Source organism: Salmo trutta, unplaced genomic scaffold, assembly GCF_901001165.1.
Source record: "Salmo trutta unplaced genomic scaffold, fSalTru1.1, whole genome shotgun sequence".
Taxonomy (NCBI): Eukaryota; Metazoa; Chordata; class Actinopteri; order Salmoniformes; family Salmonidae; genus Salmo; species Salmo trutta.
In genome coordinates, this window is record NW_021822941.1 from 1,609,132 (window position 1) to 1,629,802 (window position 20,671).

Here is a 20,671-nt window from a genome sequence, read left to right on the forward strand (position 1 = left end):
CAATAAAACCATTTTGTTGTTCTGGTGATGAACTACAACCTTCTTATCGGCATTTTGTTGTTCTGGTGATGAACTACAACCTTCTGATCGACATTTTGTTGTTCTGGTGATGAACTACAACCTTCTGGTCGCCATTTTGTTGTTCTGGTGATGAACTACAACCTTCTGGTCGCCATTTTGTTGTTCTGGTGATGAACTACAACCTTCTGATTGACATTTTGTTGTTTTGGTGATGAACACACACTTACCTTTTACCAGACATGCCACCAGGGGTCTTTTCACAGTCCCCAAATCCAGAACAAATTGAAGAAAGCGTACAGTATTATATAGAGCCATTATTGCATGGAACTCCCTTCCATCTCATATTGTTCAAATAAACAGCAAACCTGGTTTCAAAAAACAGATAAAGCAACACCTCGCTGCACAACGCATCTCCCCTATTTGACCTAGATAGTTTGAGTGTATGCATTGATATGTAGGCTACGTGTGCCTTTTTTAATGTATTTTTTAAACTGATGTGTTTCTGTCCTTCAACTGTTCTTGTCTATTGACATTCTGTATTAAGTCATGTTTCATGTTTTGTGTGGAACCCCAGGAAGAGTAGCTGCTGATTTTGCAACAGCTAATGGGGATCCTAATCAAATACCACAATACCCCACTACAACCTTCTGATGGCCATTTTGTTGTTTGACGTGTACACAATAAAATCATGTTAAAGGTATGGCTGTCCTGTGGTGTTTCCTCAGGGGGTGTGTGGGTTCCATGGTAGTAGGATCTTGTTTTGTACGTGAGTGAACTCCCAGATTGGCCTCCGCTGGGTTGGGTCGAATCACGAGGAGAGGTGTGTGTGTGTGAGGCTCAGGGAGGAAAGGCCTAGTCATGCGGCAGAGTGTGTGTGTGTATGTGTGTGTGTGTATGTGTGTGTGCAGTAGGCTATATGAGAGAGAAGAGGCCAATGGGCCGTCCCTAGGGGGTGATCAGTTGGACTGAGACAGAGGAACAGCATGCACTACCACAGGTAGGAAACAGCATCGGGTCGGAAACGGCAACATGTAGGAAACAGTAACAGGTAGGAAACAGTAACAGGTAGGAAACAGTAACAGGTAGGAAACAGTAACATGTAGGAAACAGTAACAGGTAGGAAACAGTAACATGAAGGAAACAGTAACAGGTAGGAAGCAGTAACAGGTAGGAAACAGTAACAGGTAGGAAACAGTAACAGGTAGGAAACAGTAACATGTAGGAAACAGTAACAGGTAGGAAACAGTAACATGAAGGAAACAGTAACAGGTAGGAAACAGTAACAGGTAGGAAACAGTACCAGGTAGGAAACAGTAACATGTAGGAAACAGTAACAGGTAGGAAACAGTAACAGGTAGGAAACAGTAACAGGTAGGAAACAGCAACATGTAGGAAACAGTAACAGGTAGGAAACAGTAACATGTAGGAAACAGTAACAGGTAGGAAACAGTAACATGAAGGAAACAGCAACAGGTAGGAAACAGTAACAGGTAGGAAACAGTAACAGGTAGGAAACAGCAACAGGTAGGAAACAGCAACAGGTAGGAAACAGTAACAAGGAGGAAACAGCAACAGGTAGGAAACAGCAACAGGTAGGAAACAGCAACAAGGAGGAAACAGCAACAGGTAGGAAACAGCAACAGGTAGGAGACAGCAACAGGTAGGAGACAGCAACAGGTAGGAGACAGCAACAGGTAGGAAACAGCAACAGGTAGGAGACAGCAAAAGGTAGGAGACAGCAACAGGTAGGAGACAGCAACAGGTAGGAGACAGCAACAGGTAGGAAACAGCAACAGGTAGGAGACAGCAACAGGTAGGAGAAGCAACAGGTAGGAAACAGTAACAGGTTAGTTGTTAATTCATTCATCTATTCAAGTCATTTACTGATTTATCATCATTGGTTTTGTATTATCTGTATATTTGTTTCTTATTTATATGTAAAAACAGGTAGGATACAGCACCAGGTTTAATATGGAATCATAATTGAATTACTATTATATATTCATATTCATTTCTTGGTCTATAGACATTTAAATGGGTTATTTATTGCTTCATTGTCTGGTATTATATGGGAGAACAATAGATCACTGGTTGATTTATAGTAGGCTACAAAGACAGTGGATGGAGTGGATTGAGTTTATAGGGGAAGTGCTTTGGAGATAGTCCTTCATCAGATCACTGGTTTATTTATAGTCGGCTACAAAGACAGTGGATTGAGTGGATTGAGTTTATAGGGGAAGTGCTTTGGAGATAGTCCTTCATCAGATCACTGGTTTATTTATAGTCGGCTACAAAGACAGTGGATTGAGTGGATTGAGTTTACAGGGGAAGTGCTTTGGAGATAGTGCTTCATCAGAACACTGGACATTGTTTCCATTCTGTGAAACATCACTGAGAGAATGGAGACTGACAATCTTACAGGCGGTGGGATTTTAAAAAACGTTTATTTAACTAGGCAAGTCAGTTAAGAATAAATTCTTATTTACAATGACGATGCTGGGCCAATTGTGCGCCTCCCTATGGGACTATGATATAGCCTGGATTCGAACCAGAGGGTCTGTAGTGACACTTCTAGCACTGAGATGCAGTGCCTTAGACCGCTGTGATACAGCCTGGATTTGAACCAGGGTGTCTGTAGTGGCGCCTCTAGCACTGAGATGCAGTGCCTTAGACCGCAGTGATACAGACTGGATTTGAACCAGGGTGTCTGTAGTGACGCCTGTAGCACTGAGATGCAGTGCCTTAGACCGCTGTGTAACTCGTGATAAACAGTCGCAGAACCAAGCTCACATACGATTTGCCGCTCTTAGTTGGAGGAGAGATTTGTGTGTAGCACCACCACCCACAGAATCAAGAAACATCTGTCAATCTGTCTAATCCTCTCTGTTATCTTGTTGCTTTTTTACGTGATCAAGGAGGGATTTTATGCGATTGTTGTTTTTTGGGGGCCGTGTAAACAGGGTCCTTGCTAATCCTAAAACACTTTTGATATTTGTTTAGAAAGTAGAACTTGTTTGTTTTCTTTGGCTCGATAAGTTATTCGGAGGGAAAGGGAATCATGGGGAATCATGGGGAATCATGGGGAATCATGGGGAATCATGGGGAATCATGGGGAATCATGGGGAATCACAAAGGGAATCATGGGGAATCATGGGGAATCATGGGGAATCACAAAGGGAATCATGGGGAATCATGGGGAATCACAAAGGGAATCATGGGGAATCATGGGGAATCATGGGGAATCATGGGGAATCATGGGGAATCATGGGGAATCACAAAGGGAAATATAACAAAGAGAATGTTTGATTTCAGAGATAAAAGAGATTTGCCGGAGCTGGTAAACATCTGTACAAGAAAACATCTCTGATCCTTTGTGTAAACTGATATCTGATGAGTGTGGAGTCTAGGCTGAGCTGGGCTGGGCACTCAAAAATGGACCAGCCTTTGTTTCAACTCTCTAACTACATCTCTCTCTCTCTCTCTCTCTCTCTCTCTCTCTCTCTCTCAATTCAATTCAAGGTTCTTTATTGGCATGGGAAACATATGTTAACATTGCCAAAGCAAGTGAAGTAGATAATATACAAAAGTGAAATAAACAAAAATTAACAGTAAACATTACACTCACAGAAGTTAAAAAATAATAAAGACATTACAAATGACATATTATGTACATATACAGTGTTGTAATGATGTACAAATGGTTAAAGTACAAAAGGGAAAATAAATAAGCATAAATATGGGTTGTATTTACAATGGTGTTTATTCTTCACTGGTTGCCCTTTTCTTGTGGCAACAGGTCACAAGTCTTGCTGCTGTCATGGCACACTGTGGTATTTCACCCAGTAGATATGGGAGTTTATCAAAATTGAGTTTGTTTTCGAATTCTTTGTGGATCTGTGTAATCTGAGGGAAATATGTGTCTCTAATATGGTCATACATTTGGCAGGAGGTTAGGAAGTGCAGTTCAGTTTCCACCTCATTTATTGGGCAGTGTGCACATAGCCTGTCTTCTCTTGAGAGCCAGGTCTGCCTACGGCGGCCTTTCTCAATAGCAAGGCTATGCTCACTGACTCTGTACATAGTCAAAGCTTTCCTTAAGTTTGGGTCAGTCACAGTGGTCAGGTATTCTGCCACTGTGTTCTCTCTGTTTAGGGCCAAATAGAATTCTAGTTTGCTCTGTTTTTTTGTTAATTCTTTCCAATGTGTCAAGTAATTATCTTTTTGTTTTTTCATGATTTGGTTGGACCTAATTGTGTTGCTGTCCTGGGGCTCTGTGGGGTGTGTTTGTGTTTGTGAACAGAGCCCCAGGACCAGCATGCTTAGGGGACTCTTCTCCAGGTTCATCTCTCTGTAGGTGATGGCTTTGTTATGGAAGGTTTGAGAATCGCTTCCTTTTAGGTGGTTGTAGAATTTAACGTCTCTTTTCTGGATTTTGATAATTAGCGGGTATCGGCCTAATTCTGCTCTGCATGCATTATTTGGTGTTCTACGTTGTACACGGAGGATATTTTTGCAGAATTCTGCATGCAGACTCTCAATTTGATGTTTGTCCCATTTTGTGAATTCTTGGTTGGTGAGCGGACCCCAGACCTCACAACCATAAAGGGCAATGGGTTCTATAACTGATTCAAGTATTTTTAGCCAGATCCTAATTGGTATGTTGAATTTTCTGTTCCTTTTGATGGCATAGAATGCCCTTCTTGCCTTGTCTCTCAGATCGTTCACAGCTTTGTGGAAGTTACCTGTGGCGCTGATGTTTAGGCCAAGGTATGTATAGTTTTTTTGTGTGCTCAAGGGCAACGGTATCCAGATGGAATTTGTATTTGTGGTCCTGGCAACTGGACCTTTTTTGGAACACCATTATTTTGGTCTTACTGAGATTTACTGTCAGGGCCCAGGTTTGGCAGAATCTGTGCAGAAGATCTAGGTGCTGCTGTAGGCCTTCCTTGGTTGGGGACAGAAACACTAGATCATCAGCAAACAGTAGACATTTGACTTCAGATACTAGTAGGGTGAGGCCGGGTGCTGCAGACTGTTCTAGTGCCCTCGCCAATTCATTGATATATATGTTGAAGATGGTGGGGTTTAAGCTACATCCCTGTCTCACCCCACGGCCCTGTGGGAAGAAATGTGTGTGTTTGTTGCCTATTTTAACCACTTGTTGTTTGTGTACTTGGATTTTATAATGTCATATGTTTTTCCACCAACACCACTTTCCATCAATGTGTATAGCAGACCCTCATGCCAAATTGAGTCTAAGTCCTTTTTGAAATCAACAAAGCATGAGAAGACTTTGCCTTTGTTTTTGTTTGTTTGTTTGTTTGTCAATTAGGGTGCACAGGGTGAATATGTGGTCTGTCATACAATAATTTGGTTAAAAAGCCAATTTGACATTTGCTCAGTACATTGTTTTCACTGAAGAAATGTACGAGTCTGCTGTTAATGATAATGCAGAGGATTTTCCCAAGGTTGCTGTTGACGCACTCCTCTGTCTCTCTCTCTCTCTCTCACTTCCTCTCTCTCTCAATTCAATTCAAGGGTTTTATTGGCAATGGAAACATATGTTTACATTGCCAAAGAAAGTGAAGAATATAATAAACAAAAGTGGAATAAACAATACAAATCTAGAGTAAACATTACACTCATAGAAGTTTCAAATGTCATATTATGTCTATACACATTGTTGTAATGATCTCTCTCTCTCTCTCTCTCGCTCTCTTGCTCCCTCTCTGCTCTGCTGTGTCACTTCCTCTCTATCTCTCAATTCAATTTAAATTCAAAGGACCTTTATTGGCATTGAAAACATGTTTACATTGTCAAAACAAGTTAAATCAACAGTCTCAAATTAACAGTTAACATTACACACACGCACAAATGAATAAAGATGATCTTTCTTTCAAAACGAATAAAGTCTCCCTCTTTCTCTCTCCTCCATATCCAGTATGTGTTGGCTGGGTGTCCTGGTGGTGGTGGTCCTGACCCCGTTGACCCTGGCCCAGTTTCCCAGAGAATGTGTCACCTCAGCGGGGCTACAGAGCGGCCAGTGCTGCCCCTCTCCCACTGGAGCCGTGGATGACGAGTGTGGTTCTGCCACAGGGAGGGGTCAGTGTGTGTCCGTAGCTGCCGACAGCCACCGCCACGGCCCCCAGTACCCACATGATGGCCGGGACGACCGGGAGCGCTGGCCGTTAAGGTTCTTTAACCGGACGTGCCAGTGTAACGGGAACTTCGCGGGGTATAACTGTGTCCGGTGCCGACATGGACTCACCGGACCTAACTGTGATCAGAGGATATCTGTGGGTAAGAGAGAGGGAGGTGTATTTATTCATCTGATTGGATATAGTCTCTTTCTTTACTCTCTTTCCTACTTCCTTTAAAAACCAAATGATAATAAATATATTTATTCTAGGTTTTCTTCATACATCCATGTATTTCTTTATCAGGGAGCATCTACAGTTTCTAACATACAATATTTGATGCATCTCTCTCTCTCCCTCCTTTATTCCCTCCCTCCCTTCCTCCCCCAATGCTTCCCTCCCTCTCTCCAGTCAGGAGGAATGTGATGCAGATGAGTTCAGCAGAGAAGCAGGCGTTTGTGAACTCTCTGGACCAAGCCAAGAGGACCGTCCACCCTGACCTGGTCGTCTGTACACGACGGTAACCAGTTTGACGGTGCTGTGATCTCCTCTTAATGACCGGAGATCGATTGCTTCGATCTGATTGTGCATCGGAACCAAATAACTGATACTTCATTACCACTCATCTGTTTAAATCAAATATAATCTCATTTGTTAGATAATTGGAGGCTAGAGATTAGTAATTTGGAGGCTAGAGGTTAGAGAATTGGATGCTAGAGGTAAGAGAATTGGAGGCTATAGGTTAGAGATTTGGAGGCTAGAGGAAAGAGTTTTGGAGGCTAGGGGATAGAGAATTGGAGGATAGAGGTTAGAGATTTGGAGGCTAGAGGTTAGAGTCCTGGAGGGTAGAGATTAGAAAATTGGTCCCGTGTGGCTCAGTTGGTAGAGCATGGTGTTTGCAACGCCAGGGTTGTGGGTTCAATTCCCAGGGGGACCAGTGTGGAATTTTTTTTAATGAAATGTATGCATTCACTACTGTAAGTCGCTCTGGATAAGAGCGTCTGCTAAATGACAAAAAAAAAAAAAATGGAGGATAGAGGTTATAGAATTGGATGCTAGAGGTAAGAGAATTGGAGGCTAGGGGTTAAAGAATTGGAGGCTAGAGTTAGAGAATTGGAGGCTAGAGTTAGAGCATTGGAGGCTAGAGTTAGAGAATTGGAGGCTAGAGTTAGAGAATTGGAGGCTAGAGGTTAGAGAGTTGGAGGCTAGAGTTAGAGAATTGGATGCTAGAGTTAGAGAATTGGAGGCTAGAGTTAGAGAATTGGAGGCTTGAGTTAGAGAATTGGAGGCTAGAGTTAGAGAATTGGAGGCTAGAGGTTAGAGAATTGGAGGCTAGAGTTAGAGAATTGGATGCTAGAGGTTAGAGAATTGGATGGGAGCTTGGTTGTGCATTAAACTCCATTTTGGCACATTGTCATTGATAACTCCTCATCTCTCTACAGTTACCAGGAAGTGTATGGTCCGGGCGGTAACACCCCTCAGTTTGACAACATCACCATCTATAACTACTTTGTGTGGACACACTACTACTCTGTCAGCAAGACCTACATGGGGGCGGGGCAGGCTAGCTTTGGGGGTGTGGACTTCTCTCACGAAGGACCGGGATTCGTCACCTGGCACAGGTTCCACCTGCTGCAGTTGGAGAGAGATATGCAGGTGAGTGAGAGAAGGGGGTACGGAGTGTATGTGTGTGTGAGAGAAGAGATGAGAGAAGAGAGAGATGTGTGTGTGTGTGTTCAATATTGCCATATATTCAAACATTGTCAAAAACTCTCTCGACCAATCAGAATCAAGTATTCAGCCAAGCAGGGGTTATAAACTGTAACATTGATCCTTACCACATATGTCTTCCCCATCCATCCATCTCCCCATCCATCCATCTCCCCATCCATCCATCTCTCCATCCATCCGTCTCTCCATCCATCTCTCCATCTCCCCATCCATCTATCTCTCCATCTCCCCATCCATCCATCTCTCCATCTCCCCATCCATCTATCTCTCCATCTCCCCATCCATCCATCTCTCCATCTCCCCATCCATCCATCTCCCCATTCATCCATCTCCCCATCCATCCATCTCCCCATCCATCCATCTCTCCATCTCCCCATCCATCCATCTCTCCATCTCTCCATCCATCCATCTCTCCATCTCCCCATCCATCCATCTCTCCATCCATCTCCCCATCATCCATCCATCTCTCCATCCATCCATCCATCCATCCATCCATCCATCCATCCATCTCCCCATCCATCCATCCATCCATCTCTCCATCTCCCCATCCATCCATCCATCCATCCATCCATCCATCCATCCATCCATCCATCCATCTCTCCATCTCCCCATCCATCCATCCATCCATCTCCCCATCCATCCATCATCCATCTCCCCATCCATCCATTCATCCATTCATCCATCCATCCATCTCTCCATCCATCCATCCATCCATCCATCCATCCATCCATCCATCCATCCATCTCCCCATCCATCCATCTCTCCATCCTCTCCAGGACATGTTGGGCGATGCCACCTTTGCCCTCCCCTACTGGAACTTTGCCATCGGCGGCAGTGAGTGTGACGTGTGTACTGACGACCTCCTAGGAGCCAGGTCTGTCTTCGATATGAACAGCCTCAGCCCCAACTCTGTCTTCTCCCAGTGGAGGGTGATCTGTGAGAGTGTAGAGGACTACGACACTCTGGGAACCATCTGTAACAGTGAGCATGATATGTCCTAACACCTTGTAAACACTACGACACTCTGGGAACCTTCTGTAACAGTGAGCATGATATGTCCTAACACCTTGTAAACACTACGACACTCTGGGAACCTTCTGTAACAGTGAGCATGGTATGTCCTAACACCTTGTAAACACTACGACACTCTGGGAACCTTCTGTAACAGTGAGCATGATATGTCCTAACACCTTGTAAACACTACGACACTCTGGGAACCTTCTGTAACAGTGAGCATGATATGTCCTAACACCTTGTAAACACTACGACACTCTGGGAACCTTCTGTAACAGTGAGCGTGATATGTCCTAACACCTTGTAAACACTACGACACTCTGGGAACCTTCTGTAACAGTGAGCGTGATATGTCCTAACACCTTGTAAACACTACGACACTCTGGGAACCTTCTGTAACAGTGAGCATGATATGTCCTAACACCTTGTAAACACTACGACACTCTGGGAACCTTCTGTAACAGTGAGCATGATATGTCCTAACACCTTGTAAACACTACGACACTCTGGGAACCTTCTGTAACAGTGAGAATGATATGTCCTAACACCTTGTAAACACTATGACACTCTGGGAACCTTCTGTAACAGTGAGCATGATATGTCCTAACACCTTGTAAACACTACGACACTCTGGGAACCTTCTGTAACAGTGAGCATGATATGTCCTAACACCTTGTAAACACTACGACACTCTGGGAACCTTCTGTAACAGTGAGCATGATATGTCCTAACATCTTGTAAACACTACGACACTCTGGGAACCTTCTGTAACAGTGATGACTAACCCTTTTTACTAACCCTGTGCTATGGAGACTGAGCATGCTTTTTTAGTCCAGCACTAGGCTAAATCTGAGGCAGGGTAACTGACAGTAACTAACCCAAGACTGATCTGGGGCAGGGAAACTGACAGTAACTAATCCAAGACTGATCTGGGGCAGGGAAACTGACAGTAGCTAACCCAAGACTGATCTGGGGCAGGGAAACTGACAGTAGCTAACCCAAGACTGATCTGGGGAAGGGAAACTGACATTAACTAATCCAAGACTGATCTGGGGCAGGGAAACAGACAGTAACTAATCCAAGACTGATCTGGGCAGGGAAACGGACAGAAACTAACCCAAGACTGATCTGGGGCAGGGAAACTGACAGAAACTAACCCAAGACTGATCTGGGGCAGGGAAACTGACAGAAACTAATCCAAGACTGACAGATCTGGGGCAGGGAAACTGACAGAAACTAATCCAAGACTGATCTGGGGCAGGAAAACTGACAGTAGCTAACCCATGACTGATCTGGGGCAGGGAAACTGACATTAACTAATCCAAGACTGATCTGGGGCAGGGAAACGGATAGAAACTAATCCAAGACTGACTGATCTGGGGCAGGGAAACTGACATTAACTAATCCAAGACTGATCTGGGGCAGGGAAACTGACAGTAACTAATCCAAGACTGATCTGGGGCAGGGAAACTGACAGTAACTAACCCAAGACTGATCTGGGGCAGGGAAACGGACAGTAACTAACCCAAGACTGATCTGGGGCAGGGAAACTGACAGTAACTAATCCAAGACTGATCTGGGGCAGGGAAACTGACAGTAACTAACTCAAGGCTGATCTGGGGCAGGGAAACTGACAGTAACTAACCCAAGACTGATCTGGGGCAGGGAAACGGACAGTAGCTAACCCAAGACTGATCTGGGGCAGGGAAACGGACAGTAGCTAACCCAAGACTGATCTGGGGCAGGGAAACGGACAGTAGCTAACCCAAGACTGATCTGGGGCAGGGAAACGGACAGTAGCTAACCCAAGACTGATCTGGGGCAGGGAAACGGACAGTAGCTAACCCAAGACTGATCTGGGGCAGGGAAACGGACAGTAGCTAACCCAAGACTGATCTGGGGCAGGGAAACGGACAGCAGCTAACCCAAGACTGATCTGGGGCAGGGAAACTGACAGTAACTAATCCAAGACTGATCTGGGGCAGGGAAACTGACAGTAACTAACTCAAGGCTGATCTGGGGCAGGGAAACTGACAGTAACTAACCCAAGACTGATCTGGGGCAGGGAAACTGACAGTAACTAACCCAAGACTGATCTGGGGCAGGGAAACGGACAGTAGCTAACCCAAGACTGATCTGGGGCAGGGAAACGGACAGTAGCTAACCCAAGACTGATCTGGGGCAGGGAAACGGACAGTAGCTAACCCAAGACTGATCTGGGGCAGGGAAACGGACAGAAACTAACCCAAGACTGATCTGGGGCAGGGAAACTGACAGTAACTAACCCAAGACTGATCTGGGGCAGGGAAACGGACAGTAACTAACCCAAGACTGTGCCACTCTGGATAGTGGGAACCATGTGTAACAGTGATTTTGGTTGGACCTGTTAGAAGTAGTGCTGGCTTGTGATTTCTCTGGGCTTTGGAAGGAATTACAACACAATGAACAACAGGGTTCTGAAGGTCTGGACTAAGGAATCAGTAGTATAATCTACACTCACATGATTCCAGATTAGGAGATTAGTCTGGTTGGTATGCATAATCTGGGCCAGATTACAACACTCACTTCCTCCCTACTTTTATCTCAGTAAATGTCCTACAATTTCCTAGAGATTCAAAATTTCATCGATGGGGAGAATTGAGTCAGAATTGTGACCTGACAGAACATGAGAGGAGTGAGGGTGTGTGACCTGATAGAACATGAGAGGAGTGAGGGTGTGTGACCTGACAGAACATGAGAGGAGTGAGGGTGTGTGACCTGATAGAACATGAGAGGAGTGAGGGTGTGTGACGTGACAGAACATGAGAGGAGTGAGGGTGTGTGACCTGACAGAACATGAGAGGAGTGAGGGTGTGTGACGTGACAGAACATGAGAGGAGTGAGGGTGTGTGACCTGACAGAACATGAGAGGAGTGAGGGTGTGTGACCTGACAGAACATGAGAGGAGTGAGGGTGTGTGACCTGATAGAACATGAGAGGAGTGAGGGTGTGTGACCTGACAGAACATGAGAGGAGTGAGGGTGTGTGACCTGATAGAACATGAGAGGAGTGAGGGTGTGTGACCTGACAGAACATGGGAGGAGTGAGGGTGTGTGACCTGACAGAACATGAGAGGAGTGAGGGTGTGTGACCTGACAGAACATGAGAGGTCATGTGATTTCCTAATATGGGCGTTATGAGGCTAAGGAGGAAGAAGTCTGCCAGTCTACTGGTTGTCTTTGATCAGGAGGAATTACACTCAGACAGATAGACAGCACACAGCTATGCACTATCTCCTCGTGTGTGTGTGTGTGTGTGTGTGTGTGTGTGTGTGTGTGTGTGTGTGTGTGGTGTGTGTGTGTGTGTGTGTGTGTGTGTGTGTGTGTGTGTGTGTGTGTGTGTGTGTGTGTGTGTGTGTGATTTTCCTGACCAGTGACCACATGACCTGAGCAGTGGGAAAACTCAGAAAACGTCTTTGTCTGAAATCATAACTAACCATTGAATCCTTGATTTGATTCCTAAATTCCTCGCCTCCCTCTCAAAGCTCATTGGAGGAAAAGATCCAATCAAGGTCCTTCCCCTTTGAGCCCCTCCTCCAGTGACCTTTGAGAGGAAGGTGAGGAATTATTAAGGAATCAAGGACAGAAGGAATCAAGGACAGAAGGAATCAAGGGTTTAACGGTTAGTTAAGCCTACGTTTTCAGACAGAGCAAGGAGTTTGGCTTTGCCCAGGGAAGTTTTGACTTTTACCTGGGAAAACCTCCCTATTCACTTTATAGTGCACTACTTTTGTCAACAGAAGCGCATTATATAGGGAATAGGGTGCCATTTCAGATGCAATAACATTATATAGGGAATAGGGTGCCATTTCAGATGCAATAACATTATATAGGGAATAGGGTGCCATTTCAGATGCATTTACTGTGGACGTTGACCATGTGATCTGTGATCCCTAAGTTTAGAGACTAGTCCAAAGCTTTTTGACATGTGAACTCTATAGATTCAGAGACCTGTGACCCCTAACCCATGACCCCTATAGATTCAGAGACCTGTGACACCTAACCTATGACCCTATAGATTCAGAGACCTGTGACACCTAACCCATGACCCCTATAGATTCAGAAACATGTGATCCCTAACCCCTAACCTATGACCCTATAGATTCAGAGACCAGTGACCCCTAACCTATGACCCTATAGATTCAGAAACATGTGATCCCTAACCCCTAACCTATGACCCTATAGATTCAGAGACCTGTGACCCCTAACCCTTAACCTATGACCCTATAGATTCAGAGACCTGTGATCCCTAACCCCTAACCTATGACCCTATAGATTCAGAGACCTGTGACCCCTAACCCATGACCCTATAGATTCAGAGACCTGTGACCCCTAACCCATGACCCCTATAGATTCAGAAACATGTGATCCCTAACCCCTAACCTATGACCCTATAGATTCAGAAACATGTGATCCCTAACCCCTAACCTATGACCCTATAGATTCAGAGACCTGTGACCCCTAACCCCTAACCTATGACCCTATAGATTCAGAGACCAGTCCCATCAGGAGGAACCCAGCAGGTAACGTGGCGCGGCCCATGTTGCAGAGGCTGCCTGAACCCCAGGATGTGGTGGACTGTCTGGACCTGAAAACCTTCGATACCCCGCCTTACTACTCCACCTCTTCAGAGAGCTTCAGGAACACCGTGGAGGGTGAGGATACTATACATCCCGTTCAGCAGACACTTCTATCCACAGACTTAGTTACGCGTGCATACATCTTGCGTATGGTGGTGCCGGGAATTGAACTCACTATCCTGACCCACACTTAACCCTCCTCTCCTCTTCCTCCAGAGGACAGATACCTCCACCCCAAACCTCCTAACCCTCCTCCCCTCTTCCTCCAGAGGACAGATACCTCCACCCCAAACCTCCTAACCCTCCTCACCTCTTCCTCCAGAGGACAGATACCTCCACCCCAAACCTCCTAACCCTCCTCACCTCTTCCTCCAGAGAACAGATACCTCCACCCCAAACCTCCTAACCCTCCTCACCTCTTCCTCCAGAGAACAGATACCTCCACCCCAAACCTCCTAACCCTCCTCTCCTCTTCCTCCAAAGGACACATACCTCCACCCCAAACCTCCTAACAATCCTCTCCTCTCTCTTCCTCTTTCTCTCTCCTCTTCTCTCTCTTCTCTCTCTCTCCTCTCCTCTCTCGCCTCCCCTCTCTCTCCTCCATCTCTCTCCATCTCTCTCCTCCCTCTCCTTCCCTCTTTCTCCTCCCTCTCCTCTCTCCTCCCCCTCTCCTCCCCCTCTCTCCCTCTCCTCCCTCCAGGCTACAGTGCCCCTCAGGGTGGCTATGACCCAGTGGTACGCAGCCTCCATAACCTGGCTCACCTGTTCCTCAACGGGACAGGAGGGCAGACACACCTGTCCCCTAACGACCCCATCTTTGTCCTGCTCCACACCTTCACTGACGCCATCTTTGATGAGTGGCTGAGCCGACACGCCCCAGGTATAGTATGTCACACCTGCAACCAATCACAGAACACAATCAATTCATTCAAACAGACCAATGGGGGTTCCATCTGCAGACCCACACCCAGCCACTGCCAGCTGTAGGCTAAGGTTCATGTCGTCCCCCAGGTGAGGCAGTGTACCCGGAGGAGAATGCTCCTATTGGTCACAACAGACAGTTCAACATGGTTCCCTTCTGGCCCCCCGTCACCAACGCTGAGATGTTCGTCACAGCCCCCGACAACCTGGGATACACCTACGAGGTCGCATGGCCCAGTGAGTCACACACACACACACACACACACACACACACACACACACACACACACACACACACACACACACACACACACACACACACACACACACAGACAGACAGACAGACAGACAGACAGACAGACAGACAGACAGACAGACAGACAGACAGACAGACAGACAGACAGACAGACAGACAGACAGACAGACAGACAGACAGACACACAGACAGACAGACAGACAGACAGACAGACAGACAGACAGACAGACAGACAGACACACAGACACACAGACACACAGACACACAGACACACAGACAGACCCTAGGTCACATGGCACAGTGAGTCATACACAGAGACTGTATAACCTATGGTTATATTCCAAATGGCCCACTATTCCCTATATAGTGAACTACTTTAGACCAGAGTCCTATTCCCTATATAGTGAACTACTTTAGACCAGAGCCCTATTCCCTATGTAGTGCACTACTTTAGACCAGAGCCCTATTCCCTATATAGTGAACTACTAGTGACCAGGGCCCTATTCCCTATATAGTGAACTACTAGTGACCAGAGCCCTATTCCCTATATAGTGAACTACTAGTGACCAGAGCCCTATTCCCTATATAGTGAACTACTTTAGACCAGAGCCCTATTCCCTATATAGTGAACTACTAGTGACCAGGGCCCTATTCCCTGTATAGTGCACTACTTTAGACCAGAGCCCTATTCCCTATATAGTGAACTACTAGTGACCAGAGCCCTATTCCCTATATAGTGAACTACTAGTGACCAGGGCCCTATTCCCTATAAAGTGAACTACTTTAGACCAGGGCCCTATTCCCTATATAGTGAACTACTAGTGACCAGAGCCCTATTCCCTATATAGTGCACTACTTTAGACCAGAGCCCTATTCCCTATATAGTGAACTACTTATGACCAGGGCCCTATTCCCAATAGTGTGGACTACTCACAGAATAGGATACCATTTGGGACGTAACTGTAGTCTAATTGTTAACTGTAATTTGATAACCCTAGTGCAGGGATAGAGCAAAAGCCTGCACATCCAGCTGTTCTCCTAGAGGAGGGTTAGGCTATTCACCCTGTGGGTTCTAGATCAATAGAACAGCACATCCAGCTGTTCTCCTAGAGGAGGGTTAGGCTATTCACCCTGTGGGTTCTAGATCAATAGAACAGCACATCCAGCTGTTCTCATACATATATATATATTTTTATTTTATTTAGCTAACTGTTGCTTTTCTCTCTTACCCCCGCAGCTCGCCCCTACACACTGCCTGAGATCATCACCATAGCGATCGTCGCCGCGGTGCTGGTGACTGCGGTGGTGTCGGGGGTCATCGCGTGTGCCATGCGTACCCGCTATTTCCGCTCGGCTGAGGGACTGGAGCCGTTGCTAGGGGAGACCTTCCGTCGCTACTCGGAGGACGACAGACGGACGGACAAGAGCCAGTCTGTTGTGTAGAGGATCATGTGTGCGTCTCAACCGGCACCCTATTCCCTATGTAGTGCACTACTTTAGACCAGGGACCATAGCCAATATAATATTTTTTATTTAACCTTTATTTAACCAGGCAAGTCAGTTAAGAACAAATTCTTATTTACAATGACGGCCTTAAGAACAGTGGGTTAACTGCCTTGTTCAGGGGCAGAACGACAAATATGTACCTTGTCAGCTCGGGGATTCGATCTTGGGGTTACTGGCCCAACACTCTAACCACTAGGCTAATGCACTACTTTAGCATACGATCCCTGGTCAACAGAAGCGCACTATAGAGGGAATGGTGCCCTTGGGCACACATAGGGTTCTGGTCAAAAGTAGTGCACTATATTTAGGTTAGGGTGCTATTAAACCAGAACCCTGTCTATAGTTTATGCTGTTTTTATTCCTTCTCCTTCTTCATCCTCTAATAAAGTTGTACTGGTTTTGAAAACCTGTGTCCTAGCGGCTTTGTCTGTGTTTTCATAACATTCACTACCCTTTAGCCCGTATCCACGGAGACTGAGACCCTGAGGGGTTTTGTGGATACGGGCCTCTGGATTAGTAAACCTGGCCAGGCGCCTGTTATCCCCGTACTGTAGTTAGTAGTTCCTTCATAACAGTGTATGTGGCGCCCTCTGGTGGAGAATATACTGTCCTGCACCTCACAGCACCACCATCAGACAGACATACTGTCCTGCACCTCACAGCACCACCATCAGACAGACATACTGTCCTGCACCCCACAGCACCACCCATCAGACAGACATACTGTCCTGCACCTCACAGCACCACCATCAGACAGGCATACTGTCCTGCACCACACAGCACCACCCATCAGACAGACATACTGTCCTGCACCTCACAGCACCACCATCAGACAGGCATACTGTCCTGCACCCCACAGCACCACCCATCAGACAGACATACTGTCCTGCACCTCACAGCACCACCCATCAGACAGACATACTGTCCTGCACCTCACAGCACCACCATCAGACAGGCATACTGTCCTGCACCCCACAGCACCACCCATCAGACAGACATACTGTCCTGCACCTCACAGCACCACCATCAGACAGACATACTGTCCTGCACCACACAGCACCACCCATCAGACAGACATACTGTCCTGCACCTCACAGCATCACCCATCAGACAGGCTGTCCTGCACCCCACAGCACCACCCATCAGACAGGCATACTGTCCTGCACCTCACAGCACCACCATCAGACAGGCTGTCCTGCACCCCACAGCACCACCCATCAGACAGGCATACTGTCCTGCACCTCACAGCACCACCATCAGACAGGCTGTCCTGCACCCCACAGCACCACCCATCAGACAGGCATACTGTCCTGCACCTCACAGCACCACCATCAGACAGGCATACTGTCCTGCACCTCACAGCACCACCATCAGACAGACATACTGTCCTACACCACACAGCACCACCCATCAGACAGGCATACTGTCCTGCACCCCACAGCACCACCCATCAGACAGGCATACTGTCCTGCACCCCACAGCACCACCCATCAGACAGGCATACTGTCCTGCACCCCACAGCACCACCCATCAGACAGGCATACTGTCCTGCACCCCACAGCACCACCATCAGACAGACATACTGTCCTGCACCTCACAGCACCACCCATCAGACAGACATACTGTCCTGCACCACACAGCACCACCCATCAGACAGACATACTGTCCTGCACCCCACAGCACCACCCATCAGACAGACATACTGTCCTGCACCTCACAGCACCACCATCAGGCATACTGTCCTGCACCTCACAGCACCACCATCAGACAGACATACTGTCCTGCACCCCACAGCACCACCCATCAGACAGACATACTGTCCTGCACCTCACAGCACCACCCATCAGACAGACATACTGTCCTGCACCTCACAGCACCACCCTGTCCTGCACCCCACAGCACCACCCATCAGACAGACATACTGTCCTGCACCTCACAGCACCACCATCAGACAGACATACTGTCCTGCACTCCACAGCACCACCCATCAGACAGGCATACTGTCCTGCACCTCACAGCACCACCATCAGACAGGCATACTGTCCTGCACCTCACAGCACCACCATCAGACAGACATACTGTCCTGCACCACACAGCACCACCCATCAGGCATACTGTCCTGCACCTCACAGCCCCACCCATCAGACAGGCATACTGTCCTGCACCTCACAGCACCACCATCAGACAGACATACTGTCCTGCACCTCACAGCACCACCATCAGACAGACATACTGTCCTGCACCTCACAGCACCACCATCAGACAGGCATACTGTCCTGCACCCCACAGCACCACCATCAGACAGACATACTGTCCTGCACCTCACAGCACCACCCATCAGACAGACATACTGTCCTGCACCCCACAGCACCACCCATCAGACAGACATACTGTCCTGCACCTCACAGCACCACCATCAGGCATACTGTCCTGCACCTCACAGCACCACCATCAGACAGACTGTCCTGCACCACACAGCACCACCCATCAGACAGACATACTGTCCTGCACCACACAGCACCACCCATCAGACAGACATACTGTCCTGCACCACCCATCAGACAGACATACTGTCCTGCACCTCACAGCACCACCATCAGACAGGCTGTCCTGCACCCCACAGCACCACCCATCAGACAGACATACTGTCCTGCACCCCACAGCACCACCATCAGACATACTGTCCTGCACCCCACAGCACCACCCATCAGACAGGCTGTCCTGCACCCCACAGCACCACCCATCAGACATACTGTCCTGCACCTCACAGCACCACAATCAGACAGGCTGTCCTGCACACCACAGCACCACCCATCAGACAGACATACTGTCCTGCACCTCACAGCACCACCCATCAGACAGGCATACTGTCCTGCACCTCACAGCACCACCATCAGACAGACATACTGTCCTGCACCTCACAGCACCACCATCAGACAGACATACTGTCCTGCACCCCACAGCACCACCCATCAGACAGGCATACTGTCCTGCACCCCACAGCACCACCCATCAGACAGGCATACTGTCCTGCACCCCACAGCACCACCATCAGACAGACATACTGTCCTGCACCACCCATCAGACAGGCATACTGTCCAGCACCACACAGCACCACCCATCAGACAGGCATACTGTCCTGCCCCCCACAGCACCACCCATCAGACAGACATACTGTCCTGCACCACACAGCACCACCCATCAGACAGACATACTGTCCTGCACCCCACAGCACCACCCATCAGACAGGCTGTCCTGCACCGCACAGCACCACCCATCAGACAGACATACTGTCCTGCACCCCACAGCACCACCCATCAGACAGACATACTGTCCTGCACCCCACAGCACCACCCATCAGACAGAGATTGTAGCTGCTAGTCTGAACCCAAGGCACCACATTAACATGTTTTATGTGACAGTAATGGAAGAAAAACAATTCAAATGAAAATAGGCCGCCTGCTAATAAGAAAACTAATGTATTTCAGTTGCCAGTGACGATGTGGACCGTAGACATTAGGTCTCAAGTCACATACACATTTAGTTTAGAAAAATGCCAATTCTCCTCTTCTGATAAGACGTTCATGGACTAAAACATTCCCGTCTTAATATAACCAGTCTATTTACAACTTGTGTAAGTTTGTTTTCTTTGGCCACTCTACGTGACATCGCTATTTAGGACTTCATCTAGCCCAATAGGCTACAATGGATCTACAGTGACAGTCCAAAGTGCGTTTAGGTTTTTAACGTTTTTCTGCATTTGTTACAGTTTCCACATTCTACAATTCAGTAGGATAACGAAAACACATACTTGTTACTAACATAGGCGTCTATATTTATTGGTACATATGTTTGCAACTTATTAGTGTTTTGTCGTTGTTTAGCGCGGTCTAACAAACAGTTCAAACTCATGGCTATTTCCGGGTTCTGATCAGCTGTTTGCCCCCATGCTCAGCCCATAGAGAATGATAGAGGCCTCTAGTAGCCAAAAGGCCGTTTTAGCATAGGCAGCGCCATTGAGGCCGCGCCACTTTATTTGAATTGTGAATAAGAAAATGGACTACTTTTAAAACAGAGATAGCCTCAATGGCGTTGCCCATGCTGTCACATATGCTATAATAGCAGAGCTACATAAATGAGTCCTCTATCTATCTCTATGATTCAGCCAAAGAACGTCGCTGCCACAAGCGCGCACTGTTATTGATTGGTTACGTCATTGGGGAAGTCGACTATTGCCCAATATTCAATTGTTTATTATTATTATTATTATTATTATTATTGTGTATATTGATATGATATGAATGCAGAAAGGTCCTAAATCTTACTAGAATGTATGCAGATTGTGTAAAATTGAGCAACATGACACCTTGTTTAAGCACAATGTTGTTGGGCGGGGTAACTCACCTCTAAAGTCAAGTCAGTCAAGTTTTCACTCACAGTTGAACAGTCACACCTCGGAGCTTTGTG

The 20,671-nt window shown here is 47.0% G+C and overlaps 1 protein-coding gene and 1 long non-coding RNA gene across 3 annotated transcripts; one reads left to right on the forward strand and one right to left on the reverse strand.

Annotated features, from left to right (window-relative positions):
- Positions 1-914: 914 nt before the first annotated feature.
- On the forward strand, positions 915-16,241 carry tyrp1b (tyrosinase-related protein 1b). Of its 2 annotated transcripts, none has more exons than XM_029746416.1 (9): positions 915-1,018; positions 5,963-6,321; positions 6,570-6,678; positions 7,601-7,814; positions 8,666-8,870; positions 13,429-13,596; positions 14,222-14,401; positions 14,533-14,679; positions 15,936-16,241. In XM_029746416.1, the coding sequence occupies exons 1-9, from the start codon at positions 1,005-1,007 to the stop codon at positions 16,139-16,141; spliced, it is 1,602 nt and encodes a 533-aa protein (XP_029602276.1). In that variant the 5' UTR covers positions 915-1,004; the 3' UTR covers positions 16,142-16,241. The 2 variants fall into 2 exon arrangements, with proteins under 2 accessions (XP_029602276.1, XP_029602277.1); XM_029746417.1 differs by having other exon boundaries at positions 997-1,069.
- Positions 6,242-20,671, reverse strand: LOC115187354 (uncharacterized). Its single transcript, XR_003876038.1, has 3 exons — positions 20,609-20,671; positions 7,707-7,790; positions 6,242-6,315 (listed from the first exon to the last, which is right to left on the reverse strand). It is a non-coding gene; the product is annotated as an uncharacterized LOC115187354 (long non-coding RNA).

Excerpts from the sequence above, each read along its gene's own strand:
- tyrp1b (XM_029746416.1), top strand. Across the intron at positions 6,322-6,569 it reads TGATCAGAGGATATCTGTGG|TCAGGAGGAATGTGATGCAG; the intron begins GTAAGAGAGAGG and ends CCCTCTCTCCAG. Across the intron at positions 6,679-7,600 it reads CTGGTCGTCTGTACACGACG|TTACCAGGAAGTGTATGGTC; the intron begins GTAACCAGTTTG and ends ATCTCTCTACAG.